We start from the raw sequence: 18,268 nt of genomic DNA, 5'->3' as shown, positions 1-18,268 counted from the left end.
TCTCTAAATAAGTTACACACATTTGTTACTTAAAATTTATCGTTGAATTACACGGTATATCTATATATTTTTTTGAAGAAATTTAAAGAGATTCTTTTATATTAAAAAGTTTATAATTAAGTTTTTATAGTTTCAAAAATTTTAATTGAATCCCACGTGTTATTAGAGCACCCTTACAAGGACCAAGTAACATGATTTTAAAATATAAGGACTTATATGAACATTTCTAAAAATATATAAAAAAAACTTACAGATATTGAAATTTTTAATTATTTGTTTTTAACATATTAAAATAAAATAATATTTGGCTAATTCATACAAGCTTAGTTAAAATTACAAGTAATATTAATATCAGAGATTGTAACTTATGCTATAATATACAATAATAGGTTAAATAAATAAAGCAACCCAATTAAAAAACTTTAAACTTCTATAGATTTGATCATTAAAATGTAAATCTAGTTGGAGTTTTTCTAAAAGGTATTAGGACTAATTTAACCAAAATTTATATATGCGGTGCACCGACATCAACACGAGATACGACACGACATGATATTCTGACACGTTAATTCTAAAAAATGTTAAATTTTGACACGTTAAGACACGTTTTGATATTATATAATGTTTTTAATTTATATAATGTATATTATATTTAGTATTCAATAATTTAACAAAAAAATAAAGCTAAACTTATAATACCCATCAATTTTGCAAAGAAACATAATATATCCCAAATGTTTATATTAAACTCAATAAAATCGTAATCGTAATTTAACAAATCTAATAGTTGGAACTCAAAATGCAACGTAACGTAACATTTGAACATTTTTTGAGTCTTTGCAAAGAATATTGGAGTATCGAGAAGTGTCGGAGTGTCGAAAAAAATCGGATACGACACGTTAAAATTTTTAAAGTATCGGTACTTCATAGATGCGATCCACTCACAAACTAATAGAGATTCGAGCAACACAAGCCTTAAAATGTTGTATCAGAATGATGAAAGCACATAAGGGTTCTCAAATTTGCGTATTTGTCAATGAAAAAAATACACGGTATTTTTTTTAGAGGACGTTTGGTACGCGATATTTTTCAGGATTTTCGGGAAACTAAATTTTTTTAAATTTTTAATTTTTGGATATTATCGTAAACTGAATGTAAAAAATTATATTTTTGAAAATCGAGATTCTCGAATAAAAAAAATTCTCCTATGCTAAACGCTCCCTTAGATTTTTCTTTTTCCTTTTTCCAGGCTATATATATATATATATATATATATATATATATATATATATATATATATATATATATATATATATAGCTCTACGGCTTCTGGCCACCTATATTAAATCTAAAATGTTAAAAAAATGGTATATTTTGAACAATTGGTCGATTCGATTGACTACTAGTGCTCAACATTAAAAAAGGAAAATTAAAAATCACTGATGAATTATATAACATGGAAGAATATCATACTCAATTTCAACCAAGGTATGAACAATCAAGTTTTGAACTAGTTGAGAGGCATAAGTGGAAAGGGGATTGTTAAACTGTATTTTCTAAATCATGTTGGTACCTGTTTGTTTGCTATTGGGCCTAAAATATATCCTACTGTGTTTATTGGTAAGGCCCACATATATTGATATTTGTTATATCAGCTGCATTACAAATACGCTGCCGTTTTTGGTTAAGTTGAAATTGGTTGATATTATAATACCTATGCTTTCATTTAACGCTGAGGCTCAGATTTTTCAGGGATAACGTGGCATTCATTTTGTGATTCCTTGAGTTCTTTCTCTCTCTCTCTCTCTCTCTCGGTTCATTTTCTTTTTCTCTGAACAAAAAAGGGGAAACTTAGGGTTTGTGTCAAAACCTGTGAGGACGATTTGAGTGTGAAAACTTGTGAATCTCATCTCAAGGCTGTTGAGAAAGTTGTTCCTATTACAAAGATACATAGTTTGATCGGTTTACTTTCTGGAGATTCTTGCAAACGTTGGTGAGGAGGTGTTGCATCGTGGAGCTTTTCTTGGTTGCAGAAGAGGTTGTGAGCTCCCATGAAGTAATCCACGGTTTAGGTGGAGCTGGATGCATGATTGGTGAAATCTTTCCTTTACACGTCTTTAGTTTGCAAGTTCTTGTTTTTATATGTACTGTGATAGTGTACATGTGATGTATCTTTGTAGTTCTATTTTTCTTTCTCTGTTATATGCCTTGTATATGCTGTATTGGTAGAGTTACAAGTTTAGTATCTTGAACTCTTTGTACCTATTATCTGTTTCTGAATAAGAGTGCATGCTAGAGGGCGTTTGACCCTCACTGGCCAACTTGGATGTAGGAAATTCTTTTATAAAGAATTTCTGAACCAAGTATAAATTTCTGGTGTTGTTCTTTATGTTTTCCGTTTCTGTGAGTCGGTTTTCTGGGGTGATTCTTGGTAGCTCTATACCAAGAATTGTAACAAGTGGTATCAAGAGCTTAGGTTCTTGGTTCCTTTTTTCTTCTGGTCAGTATCTGTTTCTGTTCCGTGTTCTCTGTCTTTTTCCCTCTGGTCCTCGTGCTATCTGTTGTTGGAAGCTGAAGAGGATGGGTATCACCAAGGTTGAGGTGGAGAAGTTTGATGGGAGGGGTGACTTTAACATGTGGAAGATCAAGATGATGGCTGTCTTGGTCCAACAGAAGTGTGAGGATGTTGTTGGTCCTGAAAAGGATCTTCCTAATTCCCTGACACCTAAGAAACTAAAAGACTTAATGGCTTTAGCTCATAGTCTAATTGTTGTAAATCTGTCTGATAGTGTCCTTAGGCGTGTTTGTAAGATAACTAATCCTAGAGAGCTCTGGGAAAAGCTTAAGGCTCTCTATCAAACTAAATCTGCCCCAAACAAGATGTTTTTGAAGGAGAAATTCTTTTCCTTCAAGATGGATCCTTCTAAGTGCCTGGAGGACAATCTTGATGAGTTTAACAAACTCACCTTAGATCTGGATAATGCTGGGGCAACTGCCTCAAATGAGGATCAAATTTTGATCCTCTTGAATTCTGTTCCAGATTCTTATAGGGGTGTAAAAGATGCTATAAAATATAGCAAAGGGGGAATGGACTTAGATGAGATAACTGAAGCTTTGAAAGCAAGGGAGGTTGAAATACTCTCCCATAAAAAGTCTCATGCTGAGGGGCTGGTTGTGAAGGGTAAATGGAACAAGAAAGGGAAATTTAAAAATAAATGGAAGGGAAACAATAATGTATCCCAACCTAACCAGAACACACAAGGTAATAAAAATAAGGAGAAGCCAAAAGGTAAACTTACCTGCTGGTTGTGTCATAAAGAAGGGCATATCAAGAAGAATTGCCCTGAAAATAATAAGGGAGCTGAAAAGGCAGCAACTAAAACTGAGTATGCAAATTTACTTAGTGGGTGTGAGGGTGCTGAAGTCCTTATGGTGTCTAATAAGGGCTTTGAGGCTGAATGGGTTATGGATTCAGGTTGCACTTTTCACATGACTCCTAGGAAGGAGTGGCTTGCTGGTTTAAGGTTCCAAAAGGGTGGAAAGGTCCTTATGGGGAATGACCAGATCTGTCAAATAGAAGGGATTGGGGCTGTCAAGTTTCTAATGGCTGATGGCAGCCATAAAATCCTCAAAGAAGTGAGGTATGTCCCTGACTTGAGGAGAAATTTAATTTCTCTAGGTATGCTTGACTCAAGTGGGCTGTTATTCAAGAGTGAGCAAGGTTCACTCACTGTTCTTAAGGGTAGTGAGATTCTAATGGAAGGGAGGTTAATTAATGGCCTGTACATATTACAGGGCCATGCTGTTTCATCTGAAAGTTGTATAACAGCAGCCAAGGATGATGAATCTGTTCTCTGGCATAAGAGAATGGGTCATATCAGCAACCAGGGTCTGTCTGAGTTATGTAAACAAGGTATTTTAAGTCCTAAGAAAGTAACTTGTGTTGATTTCTGTGAAAATTGCATTTTAGGGAAAACACACAAGTTACCCTTTCCTAGTTCTTCAAATTTTTCTAAATCAGTCCTTGATTACATACACTCTGATTTGTGGGGATCTCCTAATGTTCCCCCTTCTCTCTCTGGTTGCCATTACTTCCTTTCTATTGTGGATTCATATTCTAGAAGAGTATGGATCATGTTCTTGAAGCAAAAAGATCAAGCCTTTGATAACTTCAAGAATTGGAAGACCCTTGTAGAGAATGAAACTGATAAGAAAGTCAAGGTCCTAAGGACTGATAATGGGCTTGAGTTTTGCAATAATCAATTTTTTTATTTTTGCAATGAGCATGGTATTAAGAGGCACATAACTTGTGCTGAAACACCCCAACAAAATGGGGTGGCTGAAAGGATGAATAGAACCATCCTAAATAAGGTCAGATGTATGCTGGCTGAATCTGGTCTCCCTAAATCTTTTTGGGCTGAGGCTGTTTCCACAGCCTGTTACCTTATAAATAGGAGCCCATCCACAGTTATAGGTCTTAAAACCCCTATGGAGCTTTGGTCTAGTAAGCCACCAAGTCTAGGACACTTAAAACCATTTGGTTGTCTTGCATACATGCATGTAAAACAAGATAAGTTGAGTCCTAGAGTTGTTAAATCTGTCTTTGTTGGTTATCCTTCAGGTGTTAAGGGATATAAGCTATGGCTCATAGCTGAAAGGAAGTGTGTCATAAGTAGAGATGTGATTTTCGAAGAAAACACATTCTATAAAGACATATCCGAACTGAGTGACAAAGAGCATCCTCCTAGGACTGTTGAGTTGGAGGTGGAGCTGCCCAACAACACTGGGCAGCAACCTAATGTGGCTGAAAATGAACAACAACACACTGTTGCTGAAGTTCAAGATGATGGGAATGACATTCCCATTGAGGAGCATGATGTGGAACTGGATAGAGATAATCTAGAGGATTATTTGCTATCCAGAGATAGGACTAGGAGGAATATAAGACCTCCAAGTCGTTTTGCACATGCAGATGTCATAGCATTTGCACTCCAAGTTGGAGATGTGCTGGAGTTTAATGAACCCAGCTCATACCAAGAGGCTATGAAGCTGGATTCTAAAATTCATTGGCTAAAAGCCATGAAGGAAGAGATGGAGTCTCTTGAGAAAAATAAGACTTGGGTTTTGGTGGAGCATCCAAAGAACAAGAAGGTGATTGGATGCAAATGGATTTTTAAAAGGAAGCCATAAATCCCAGGTGTTGAAGCTGCCAGGTTTAAGGCAAGGGTTGTTGCTAAGGGTTTTTCACAAGTTGAGGGGGTTGATTACAATGAAATATTCTCCCCTGTTGTGAAACATGTTTCAATTAGGCTCATACTTTCAGTTGTTGCAATTCATGATTTAGAATTGGAACAATTGGATGTCAAGACTGCCTTCTTGCATGGCAGCCTTGAAGAGCTCATATTCATGGAGCAACCCGAAGGGTTTATAAAAAAGGGGCTGAGAACAAAGTGTGCCTTTTGAAAAGGTCCATTTATGGGTTAAAACAAGCCCCTAGGCAGTGGTATAAGAGATTCGATGACTTTGTTTTGTCCAAAGGCTTTAATAGGAGTAGTTTTGATCATTGTGTGTACTTTAAACAACTGCATGATGACTGTTTTATCTACTTGTTGATTTATGTTGATGACATGTTAATTGCATCTAAGGACATAAATGAAATTAATAATCTGAAATCATTGTTGAAAAAGGAATTTGAGATGAAGTTCCTTGGTCCAGCCAAAAGGATACTTGGCATTGACATTACAAGAAAAAGAGATGAGAGGATATTGACTCTCTCAATCTGAGTATGTGAAAAAGGTCTTAAAGACCTTTGACATGTACCTGGCCAAACCTGTAAGTGTTCCCCTTGCTGGTCACTTCAGGTTAAAGGCTGTAGATGGTGAGTTAGCCTCGGATGAGGCTTCTTTTATGTGCAATATTCCATATTCTAATGCTGTTGGATGCCTAATGTATGCCATGATAGGATCTAGGCTTGATATTGCTTATAGTGTTAGTGTAGTAAGTAGATACATGAGTAAACCATCTAAGGAACATTGGAATGCTGTGAAATGGTTGCTTAGATACCTTAGTGGCTCTGTTGATTGCTGCATTCATTATACTGCTCAAAACTCAGTTAATTGTGATATTACTGGGTATTGTGATTCTGACTATGCTGCTGATCTTGACAAAAGAAGATCTCTAACTGGTTTTGTTTTCTGTGTGGGAGGAAATGTGGTGAGCTGGAAAGCAAGCTTGCAACACATTGTGGCACTCTCCACAACTGAAGCAGATTATGTGGCTCTCACAGAAGCTGTCAAGGAGGCAATGTGGCTACATGGAATTGTCTCTGAGTTGGGTCTAGGTAAGGACCCTCCTAAGGTATTTTCTGATTCTCAATCTGCCATACACCTGTCCAAAAATGGTGCATACCATGAAAGGACCAAGCATATAGATGTTAGGTTGCATTTCATAAGGGAAATAATTAGTAATGGTCAGGTTAGTGTGAATAAAATACCAACTGAAATTAATCCTGCAGATATTTTGACTAAGACTGTTCCTCTTAGTAAATTTAGGGAGGCTCTAAATTTGCTAAAAATAAAACCTCCCTAAATTGCATGCATAGCATAGGCCTTGGGTTAAACGTCAGAAAACTCTGGTGTGCACTGTGTTCTGTTGTATGTTTAGTAAATAGGTGGAGATTTGTTAAACTGTATTTTCTAAATCATGTTGGTACCTGTTTGTTTGCTATTGGGCCTAAAATATATCCTACTGTGTTTATTGGTAAGGCCCATATATATTGATATTTTTTATATCAGCTGCATTACAAATACGCTGCCGTTTTTGGTTAAGTTGAAATTGGTTGATATTATAATACCTATGCTTTCATTTAACGCTGAGGCTCAGATTTTTCAGGGATAACGTGGCATTCATTTTGTGATTCCTTGAGTTCTTTCTCTCTCTCTCTCTCTCTCGGTTCATTTTCTTTTTCTCTGAACAAAAAAGGGGAAACTTAGGGTTTGTGTCAAAACCTGTGAGGACGATTTGAGTGTGAAAACTTGTGAATCTCATCTCAAGGCTGTTGAGAAAGTTGTTCCTATTACAAAGATACATAGTTTGATCGGTTTACTTTCTGGAGATTCTTGCAAACGTTGGTGAGGAGGTGTTGCATCGTGGAGCTTTTCTTGGTTGCAGAAGAGGTTGTGAGCTCCCATGGAGTAATCCACGGTTTAGGTGGAGCTGGATGCCTGATTGGTGAAATCTTTCCTTTACACGTCTTTAGTTTGCAAGTTCTTGTTTTTATATGTACTGTGATAGTGTACATGTGATGTATCTTTGTAGTTCTATTTTTCTTTCTCTGTTATATGCCTTGTATATGCTGTATTGGTAGAGTTACAAGTTTAGTATCTTGAACTCTTTGTACCTATTATCTGTTTCTGAATAAGAGTGCATGCTACAGGGCGTTTGACCCTCACTGGCCAACTTGGATGTAGGAAATTCTTTTATAAAGAATTTCTGAACCAAGTATAAATTTCTGGTGTTGTTCTTTATGTTTTCCGTTTCTGTGAGTCGGTTTTCTGGGGTGATTCTTGGTAGCTCTATACCAAGAATTGTAACAGGGATCTAAACAGTGTAAATTTCCCACTTCATTTTAATTTTACCATCCTCTATTGAGATGGGAAATTGGGAATGTAAACACCCTGTGTCTGGTTCACTGGTCATCATGCCATTGAACGTCAAGATGTGTTTATGTTTTTTGGATTTTATATTTGGATAATTGTGATTCTTCTATTTCCTCTTTTATAGTTGGCATATAAATTATCTTCAATCCTTGATCATAATCTCAATTTTTAGTTTTTTTACTCAATGATTATAAATTCGAATTTATTTTCTAAAGTATGGTTCTAATTTAAAAAAAGCCAAATTCTTAAAATTTATATATAAAAAGAATCCTCTATTCTTATGTCATTGGATTCTATTTATACACATTTAATTCAAAAATACTCAAGTAGAAATAAAATTATGTCATATATATATATATATATATATATATATATATATATATATATATATATATATATATATATAAAAAACTATGTGAGACTAATATCTCCTACAAACATCAAACCCTTTATTTGATGTGAAACTAAAACAAGGCATAGCAAGCCAGCAATGTATAATTATATTATAGGATCTACTCTTTCTTATTTTATAGGAGATAAATTTAGGGTTTTATATTTCTCAATGTTCTCATGTTATACAAGATGAGCCTTCTTATGCCATTGAGACAAAAGTCATATGAGGCTCCTATATTAGAAAAAGTTATCTGTGGGACTCATATTAACAAGGAAATCGAAGGGGGTGTAAATTTTTTTTTTTCTCATAAATTTATCTCCTACACAAATAAAAATGTGTGGAGACCATGCGATTTATGTGGGAAAAGAAAGAGAAAGAGAAAATATGGGTCCAATATACTTTAACCTATATGTAAAAAATAAATTTATATCCTATAACATAAAAAATAATGATAAAATTATTTAGGGAAAAGTTCACCAATGCTCCTATGATTTGATTCATAATCACCTATGCCCCTGCGATTTTTTTTATCACATATGCCCCTGTGCTTTGTAAAAGATAAAAAATCACAGGAGCATATGTGATAAAAAACATACCCTTTTACAAATCACAGAGGCATATGTGATAAAAAAAAATCACAGGAGCATAAATGATTCTGAAGAAAACTACAGGGGCATTGATGAAGTTTTCCCAATTATTTATCCAACTACTAGACATCTAACAATAAATCTTATATCATTGATTAGTTATGATTCTTCACATATAATATTTTCACCCATTTTTATATGATTATGATTCTTTAAATTTATTTGCCGAAGGAAAATAAAGCATAAATAATAAGAGATTATCTAATGCAACATAGATAAAATTGTGGGGTCTACTATTTTTTCAAAAAAAGAAAAAAAAAATAATGGACTCCATTATTTTGTCTCTGTTGCATGAGATAATTATCTCATGCAACATGAGATAATTATTTCCCAAATAATAAACCCTATATTATATTGAATTTTATAAGAGTTATGTTGTAGGAAAATTGATTATGTAATGTTATAGAGATTTGTTTTGCATGCCTTAGTTTTTTTTGTTTTGCTTCAAAAAATGTAAGCCCCACGAAATATTGTGTGTAGAAAATTTTTTGTGTCATGTAATATGATACATACAAACCCCTATTATATTTATAAAGAAAAAAAAAAGGTAGAAAGTATGGATGATTATGTGGAATCAACATGTTGAGAATATATAAAGAATGCGTAGTGTGTAAGTCCAGCATAGCAAATACCATTAAACAAAAGCAATGGGGGCTTTTCTCTCTTCCATCTTTGGTGGCGGCGGCGGCGACGCACACGCGGCGTCGTCTTCGGCGGAGAATTCTCGCGTCGAAACCTTCCACTCTTCGGCGCGCTGGCAGCTTCACTTCAACGACATCAAGGACTCCTCTAACCTCGTAATCGCCATCTCTCTCTCTCTCTCTCATCGGATCTCAATTTTCCCCCTTTTGTTTATGATGTGGTGGAGATCTGAGTCTTTTTTTCTCTCTCCTTTTCCTTAGGTTGTTATAGATTTCTCTGCTTCGTGGTGTGGACCATGCAAATTCATAGAGCCAGCAATTCACGCCATGGCCGAAAACTTCACCGATGTTGAATTCATCAAGATCGACGTCGACGAATTATCTGTCATATTCCTTTCTCTCTCTCTCTCTCTAACTCAATCTGATTATCTGAATTATTTTGTTTATTTTATTTTTATTATTATTATTATTTAACTGACAATGTTTGATTTATGGGGGAAACGAACAATAGGATGTGGCGAAGGAGTTTGAGGTGCAGGCGATGCCGACATTCGTGTTGGTGAAGAAAGGGAAAGAGATTGAGAGGGTTGTTGGCGCCAAAAAGGATGAGCTTGAGAAGAAGATTCAGAAACACCGAGCTTCCCAATCTTAATTAGAAGTTAGAACCACCCATCTCTCTCTTCATTATTCAGCTATGTATCTTTCTTTTTCCTTTTCTTTTTCTCTTTAATTAAAGAAAATATACTGAGTGAGCATAAGTGGTTGGATTTGGCTATGATGTTATGTTATGACGATGATGAGTGAAATTTAAACTCATTGGGTTGCTTCTGGAAGATAATGCCTACTTGGACCATGTCTATGATAACATACATTGTCTTGCTTTTTCGAAAATTACTGGATTTCCTTGCCACATATACAATGTTGGCAGAAATTCTGGTGTGGGTTTTTCAACATGACTAGGTCATATGCCATAGCTATTTATGATGGTATCAATGGTGATGAATTGATGATTTTATTATTTTCTATCCTAATATATTTTTCTCTGTTTATTTGACCATGAATGATAACAATCATCTTACATGATAAATAAGACGATGATTATATTGTTTACAAATTTATAATTTTTTTTGTTTAAACTTGTAAACTTTGTAAATATAAACCTTATTCTATAAATAACATGTGAGGCAATTCATTCCCAATTTTTCCCTGCCCCTAGATTTCCTCCAGGATCATTGATTTAGAGGTGATAAGGATAGGCTTGGCAAAATTGAGCGGGTTGGCTCGTAACTCAGTTAAAATGAGTTGGGTTGGGTTAGGAAAAATGAGTTAGTAACTTGAGTCAGTCTGACTCATTTCAGCTCGAAAAAAATTGAGCTAATCCACGGGTCAAACGGGTTGGCTTGGTTTTTTTTTAATATAAAAGTATAAAAATTAACGAAGGTAAAGTGGAAAGCTAAAACCTAAAAATCCAATTCCAAAAATCCCAACAAAAATATCCTGCAGCTGTCAATAAGTCCAAAACCGTGTATTAAAAACCTTTTTTATAGTATGTGTGACAGTGTGAATGTGGTGCCAACTGTCAACAAGTCCAAGTCCAAATAAAAAAATTTCTTTGGTTTATCTGTATAATGTCTTTGTATTGAATGAATTAATAATTTAGGAAAAAAAATTAGAAGTTATAGCATCAATGAAATTTTATTTTATTTTTCATTTTTTCGAGCCAACCCGCGAGCCAATCCTAACCCGACTCGGGTCGCGTTGGGTTGAGTTTTCTGACTCGTTTATTTTTCGAGCCAACTCTAACCCGGTTTGTTTTTTCTGGGTTGAGTCGGATTGACCCATTTTGCCAACCCTAAATAAGGAGAGAGAATAAGAATGAGAGAGAACTTCACGTTACGATTGGATAAATTTTCTTAAAAATGTCGTTTGCAATTTTATTTTCTTCTTATTTTCTTCATAAATTATTTAGAAAAGCATTAAAATTGATTTCGGTTGCGCTAACCACGTCAAACATTTCGGTTGCTCCAAATTTGGAGATTGAGATCTTAGGAAATTTCCACGACCACGAGCGGTGGGTATGCAATCACTTAAAGAGCCTTCAGTTTCCAGTTTGTTGATTGTGATTTGTGAGAACTGACACCTTACAAATAAGCTATTAGAAGTAATATTTTGTGGGTGATGATTTCAGTGCCACTATAATCTGTTATCCAAATTCATTTGACGTCCATTTCATATGTGCCACAATTAAATATAGTTTCCCCCATTAATTCCTTTATAGAAGGGATTAATTGAAAAGAAAAACGATTGTTAAGTAACTCCGAATATGCAAATATTGTTATGTGAGACTAACACTGCTGTATCTCTTAATAGTCATACTGGATGTTGCTAGTTTAGGAATCAATGTGTTTAATACTTTTGTGGCAAAAGAAAACGTGACAAGAAGCACTTAAATTAACTGTAAAGCAGAGTTGAGAACTATAAGTCTATTATTAGTTCGCGAAACTAAATGAGATTTCAACCCTTGTAGTTTTCCTCACATTTTGAACAACTGGTGAAAATACTTTGGATCTGCATATGTTTTGTCTACTTGGATACCCAAGTATTTGCTCAACTTTGGTTCATGTCAAATGCCATAAATACCTGAAAATAACAGCTTAAAAGTGAGAGAGTGTTAAGGATTAAAATTGGGTTATGATTTTATCTTGTTTATCTGTCGTCCTGCAACTATTGAGCTGTATTTCTTCAGGGCGACTTTGATCGTGTTCCAGATGTTAGGTGCAGCTATAGTCTTTACTTTTACAATAGTGAGATAGGTCAGATGAAACAATTTAAATAACTTTAAATTTGTTATGTTTACATTTTTTATTAAGAATTAACGAAGAGATTATCTTGTGGAAAAGTAAATAAATGATCATAGTGCCTTCACGATGCAACTCATCTCTAGAGACGCTCATATTCACCTTTACGTTCAACTAGACATTTATAAAAATCCTTTTAGAGAACCTCAAAGGATTAGCCAAGGAAGCAATTGATTTAGTGGTGTAGGATTTGGGTAAATCATAGATTCAAACTTTAATCCCATCATTGTACATATACAAAAAAAGAAAAGAAAAGAATCAACCAAGAAGAAAGCGTCATCTCATCACTCTATAAATAGCTTCAATAGTCTAAATTCAACTCTTGTCTAAACAAAATTTTATTATTACAAAAAAGAAATATTATTTAAATAAAAAGGAAATACATTTGTGCAAGATTATAATCATCATACACATGAAATATAGAATTATCTTTCGAGTCTGCAGAACACGGAAATGATCGACTAGAAATTGTATCAAACCTCCATCATGGAGGTGGCACGCGAGGTTTCACCAAGATTACAACTTTGTCTTTCACCTTATTATCTTATCTGATTAGATTAGTTTGAAGGTGAGAAAGGTGAGGTTGCGTGAAAAAGATACGAAGAAAAAGAATCATAAAGATAAAAATAGTATAAATAATTGTTTTTTTCAAATTTAATAAAAATTATGCCGAGTGATTGGTAAATCCTTAATATTGAAAATATTTTTCAGACTTAAAAGCTTTATTTGATATAAAATTTCGTCTGACATCGTGGACAGATATACTCAATGAATATGACCAATATTGTTATAATCGAGATCTTAAATAAAATCGGAAGGAGATTAAAAAATCACAAAACGTAAAATCGTAATGTAAGAAAATCGTAAAAGCGTTTGGAATATTAGTAAAATTGTTTTGTTGAAAAAAAATCGTAAAAGCGTAAAATCGTAGTGATAAATCGAGATTTTAACAACAATAAATATGACTATCAAGTTTATCCAAGGTTTGAGAACTAGACCCGGTCATTCAACCAATAAAAAGATTGATTCATGGCTTAATGATTTGACCCTAGTTGAAGGAAAAAATTAATATGCTCCAGCCTCACTCCCGTCTCGAGCTGGTCCAATTAGCATACATATGATACAAACAGAAACAGCGGAATACTTAACTTACGAAAATACGAGCTAACTTTTTCTTTTTCTTTAATCCTTTTTCACATGACATAACACATTGCATACTTCTTATAATTTAATTCTTATTTGACGGAGACAAAAATCGGACAGAGTAACCTCTGTAAATCGGACAACTGGGGATTTGCAAATCCCACTCTCAAGGTATCCCGAAAGACAATTTATACAGTATATACTTTCAGACATACCAGATATCCATATAGGATCATATACCCATCCATGGGCGCATGCATAACTTGGCTTCGTGCCACTAGGTCTAACATCATGCAATCCAACACATAAGCATAAACTAAATACTACATCATCATATCAACATGCCTGAATACTCAAATGTACATGCATCCAACTGAAAGACATGTACAAAACATATACATGCTACATACAAAATAAAGGATCAGACATCATGATCACCAAATGAATAGAACACTATACAACAGTACATGTTCTCCCAAAATAATATCTATAATAAATAGTAGCCTCCGGCTACCCAGAACTCCATATCCTCATACTAGTACCTCTAGCCACGGGTAGTTTCCTTGTCCCATAAGGGCTCTTCAATTAACTGTGTTCCTGAAATCATATCCCCTAACGGGGTTAGAGACGAATCTCTAGTAAGCTTCAGGTTTATAGAGAACTCTCCATACCCTGGGCTCACTTCCTGCATGACAGTCAGATACATAATATACAAAACATCATATATCATACTATACTGAACATATCTCATATAACATATCATATAATCAAATATCTTAACTAAACAAAGCATATACATAAATCTTATCAGAGACGTACACAGTCATTCCCAAGGGATTACCCCAAGCGAAAATCAACGCACGTAACAAATATCATATACAAAAATCATCACAATAATCACATCAGAACAAAGCATATCATATCAGAGATGTACGTAGTCATTCCCAAGGGATGACCCCAAGCAGAAATCAACGTACATGTTCCCAGAGAGGACCCCAAGCGGAACCAAAAACATATCAGAGATGTACACTATCAGTCTAGAGGGATGACCCCAAGCAGACATCAGTGCACATAGGATCAATGGCCAAAGATCATCACATAACAGAGTGTACACAATCAATCCCAAAGGAGGACCCCAAGCGAAAATCAGTGCACAGGTTCCCAAGGGAGGACCCCAAACGGAACTCAACATATAACAGATATATACACAGTCAGTCCCAAGGGAGGACCCCAAGCGGACATCAGTGCATAAACAAATCAATGTCCAGAAATCATTACAGAAATCATATCGAAACATATCAAAGTAAACACATCAAAAGATATCAAAGTAAACACATCAAAACATATCAAATTAAACACATCAAAACATATCAAATTTAACACATCAAAACATATCATATCACATCATCATATGGCTCTATATGAATGCATCTATATCATATATCTCATACATATCATGCAACCTGACCACAGTCCGTACACTATGGCGGAACACAAAGTAGGAGCGAACCCCATAAACATAGAGCTTACCTCTCAAAGCTGTATAGATGGCCTACCCAATAACCGAGTTACCAAGCCTCCTCTGATGTAGGATCCTCAACAAGACTCTAAGGCACACCTAGAATAGGGAATCCATACAAATATTAATAAAATGGTTCAAAGCCAAGTAGTTAACCAGACACGCCATTTATTGATTTCATCTTTTACTTATCAAATATTTCTTAACTATTCATACATACGGTACTGTTCATCTCTACGGTACTATTCATGTATACATCACTATTCACGTATACGGTACTATTCATATACGTCACTATTCAAAAATACGGTATCTCAATTTTTCCAAATACATTTTCACCGTTAAAATCTTCATCTGAACACTTTTCTCAACATGAGTCAAGCCTCAATCAAGCTCTAACATGCTCAATCAAACCAAACTTTCAAAATAAAAACCTAAATTCAATCTTCCTCAAAACTCAAAGAAAACCAGGATTTATCAACATAAACTTACCTAGAACGAAGAGGAAGGCTTACTTCAAGCTCCCATGGCTTCAAGCTCCATCAAAATCCCCATTATCCATGAAATCCAAAATCTTAGATGAGGAAGATTTAATTTCAAACTTCCATTTTCCTTCTCTCCGCCACTGTCGTCCGCGAGGAGAAATAAGAATGAATCGTAAGTTTTTTAGAAATTTCACTTATATAGGTCAAGTTAAATTCAACTGGGTAAAGGTTTATCTAACTACACACCTCCAGTCATTACCAAACTTTACCCAATGGACTAGAATATTTTTCTAATCATATTTTTAACTTTACTTTCACTTTTTGGGTAACTTTGTTTACCCGCATTTTTATCCCTTAACTGTCATTTTAACTCTTTTTTCACCAAAGGTGACTATTTCTTTTACTTCTAATTATTCTTCAACATTAAATCCACAACTACTAGTGAGGGCTATTATATTTACCCCACCTTTTAAGAATTTTGCCCACAAAATCAAACATAAGACATAACACATACCTGACGTCAAACTCAGGATAACGTTGGAGAATATCATTCTCTCGCTCCCAAGTAGCGTCTTCAGAAGTTAAACCTTCCCATTGTACCTTGATCATGAAATTAACCCTGTTTCTCAATACTTTCTCATCGCGAGCCAGAAGCTTCAGTAGTCCCACAACAAATTTCAAATCTTTCTTCACCTCAATATCGTCCTGCTGGACAATGTGGGACGCATTAGATACCTATCTACGAAGCTGACTCACGTGAAAAATACTATGCAAATTTGACAAATGTGGAGGTCAGACAAACTGATACGCCACAAGTCTGACCCTCTTTATTATCTGGTAGGGCCCTATGAACCTAGGACTCAACTTACTCACCCCGAGAGCACGCCCAACTCCTGTAGTCGGAGGCAAACTAATAAACACATGATTCCTTTCATAAAATTCAAGGGGTTTATGTTTCACAATCTTTTTTACATATAATCGAGCCAATTGCTCAGTAGAGAAACTCATCTTGACTGGAATTAAATGTGCAGACTTAATCAATCTGTCTACCACAACCATATAAAATCAAAACCTGCCTGAGTTCTCGGCAATGCTACTACAAAATCCATAGAAATACTATCCCACTTCCATTCCGGAATATTCAAGGGCTGCAGTAATCCATAGGGCTTCTCATTCTCAAACTTATATTCGTCATTTTATTTCTCCGAGCTCATTTAAGTTCACTTTTATTCCCTAAGGAACAGTATTAACAATTCAGAGTTGGGTTTCTGCACCGTTTTTAACGAAATGCACTGTGAATTACTAACTGTGCACTGTTTGCACGCAAAATCGTAAAACTTCTAAACTTATTATTTTTGGTCTAAACATGAATTGTTTAGCATATACTGGACTTACTTATTATATCCATCTTCTTACTGAAAATATAATTCCACTGAAACATCAATGTATCAGTCTTTCTACTGATAATATAATTCACAATTTATTGTACATCAGTCCTTGCACTGATAATACAATTTACAATTTCATTGTACACCGGTCTTTCCACTGATAATACAATTTACAATTTCATTGTATATCAGTCCTTACACTAATAATACAATTTACAAATTCTACGGGCCAGAGAAACTGCACTCTATGAATTACACAAGGAATCTCCTTGATACATACCAAATGCAAAACATAACATCATAACTAATACTCTGGTTAACTATTCAAGAGCTCTCCCCAAGAATAGCTAACTGACATGTCTCACATGTCTAGTGTGACTCCCAGAGTCAAGCCATAGGCAATCAACACAAACTGTAGTATGAAAATAACTCCCAGAGTCAAAGCCAAAGGCAGTCTACATACCAAAGTCACTGGCCAGGATTCTCATAACATACATCATCATTGCATCATCATAACATCAAAAATCATATAATATTTATATGAATGTGAATGAATGCACATATACAACATATCAAACACTTATTCATAAACTGAGCAATATCTTTCTTCATACCAGACCACCAGAAATTTGGTTTCATGGCCTGATACATCTTGGTAGCAATAGGATGGATAGTGTACTTACCCATATGGGCCTCAGTTAACACCTCATCCACTATCTGACATTTCGGAACAATGATTCGATCTTATTATACTTAACACCAAGCTTATCAGTGAATACAAAATCATTTTCTTTCATAGACTGAACTCTTTTATCAAATAATTGAGCCTTTTTAATCCGCTCTATTAACGAGTTCAGTACTACAACAGAAGTCAACAAATATGTATTATCCTCTGAACTGGCAGGAGTGTTGAAATCTCTAAACTTTTTAATCAAATCATACTCTGAAATCATCAAATTAGCCATACAGACCGCCTTCTTACTTAAGGCATCGGCTACCACATTGGCTTTACCTGGGTGATATTACAATTCAAAATCATTATATTTTAGAAATTTCACCCATTGGCTTTGCCTTATATTAAACTATTTCTAATCAAACATATACTTTAAACTTTTGTGGTCACTGTAGACAACAAAATCGGCACCGTATAGAAAGTGTCGCCAGATTTTCAATGCGAACACTAAGGCCGCCAACTCAAGATCATGTGTTGAATGATTCTCTTCATGCAGCTTTAACTGCCGAAAAACATAATCAACCATCTAACGTTGCTGCATCAATACACAGCCTAATCCTAACTTAGAAACATTACAATATATTTCAAATTTACCTGCAAGATCAAGCAAAATTAATACCGGAGTGTTACTTAACTTCCTTTTTAATTCCTGAAAACTCACTTCACATTCTTCGGTCCACACAAATGGGTTCCCTTTACGGTTAACTGCGTTAAAGGTAGTACCATCAGTGAAAATCCCTCAATATAACGCCTATTATATCCAGCCAAACCAAAAAAATTCCCGATCTTTGTAATATTTTTA

The 18,268-nt window shown here is 34.9% G+C and overlaps 1 protein-coding gene across 1 annotated transcript; it reads left to right on the top strand.

Moving 5' to 3' along the window:
- Window positions 1–9,310: 9,310 nt before the first annotated feature.
- On the top strand, window positions 9,311–10,292 carry LOC133317978 (thioredoxin H2). Its single transcript, XM_061519898.1, has 3 exons — window positions 9,311–9,496; window positions 9,602–9,724; window positions 9,852–10,292. Exons 1-3 carry the CDS (start codon window positions 9,347–9,349, stop codon window positions 9,990–9,992), a joined length of 414 nt encoding a protein of 137 aa, XP_061375882.1. The 5' UTR covers window positions 9,311–9,346; the 3' UTR covers window positions 9,993–10,292.
- Window positions 10,293–18,268: the final 7,976 nt, after the last annotated feature.

This window comes from Gastrolobium bilobum, unplaced genomic scaffold (genome assembly GCF_033153095.1).
Source record: "Gastrolobium bilobum isolate Gb01-03AN ecotype WA unplaced genomic scaffold, APGP_CSIRO_Gbil_v1 utg26319, whole genome shotgun sequence".
Lineage (NCBI taxonomy): Eukaryota > Viridiplantae > Streptophyta > Magnoliopsida > Fabales > Fabaceae > Gastrolobium > Gastrolobium bilobum.
Note: the sequence above shows the minus strand (reverse complement) of the source record. Positions and strands in the feature narration are given on the sequence as shown.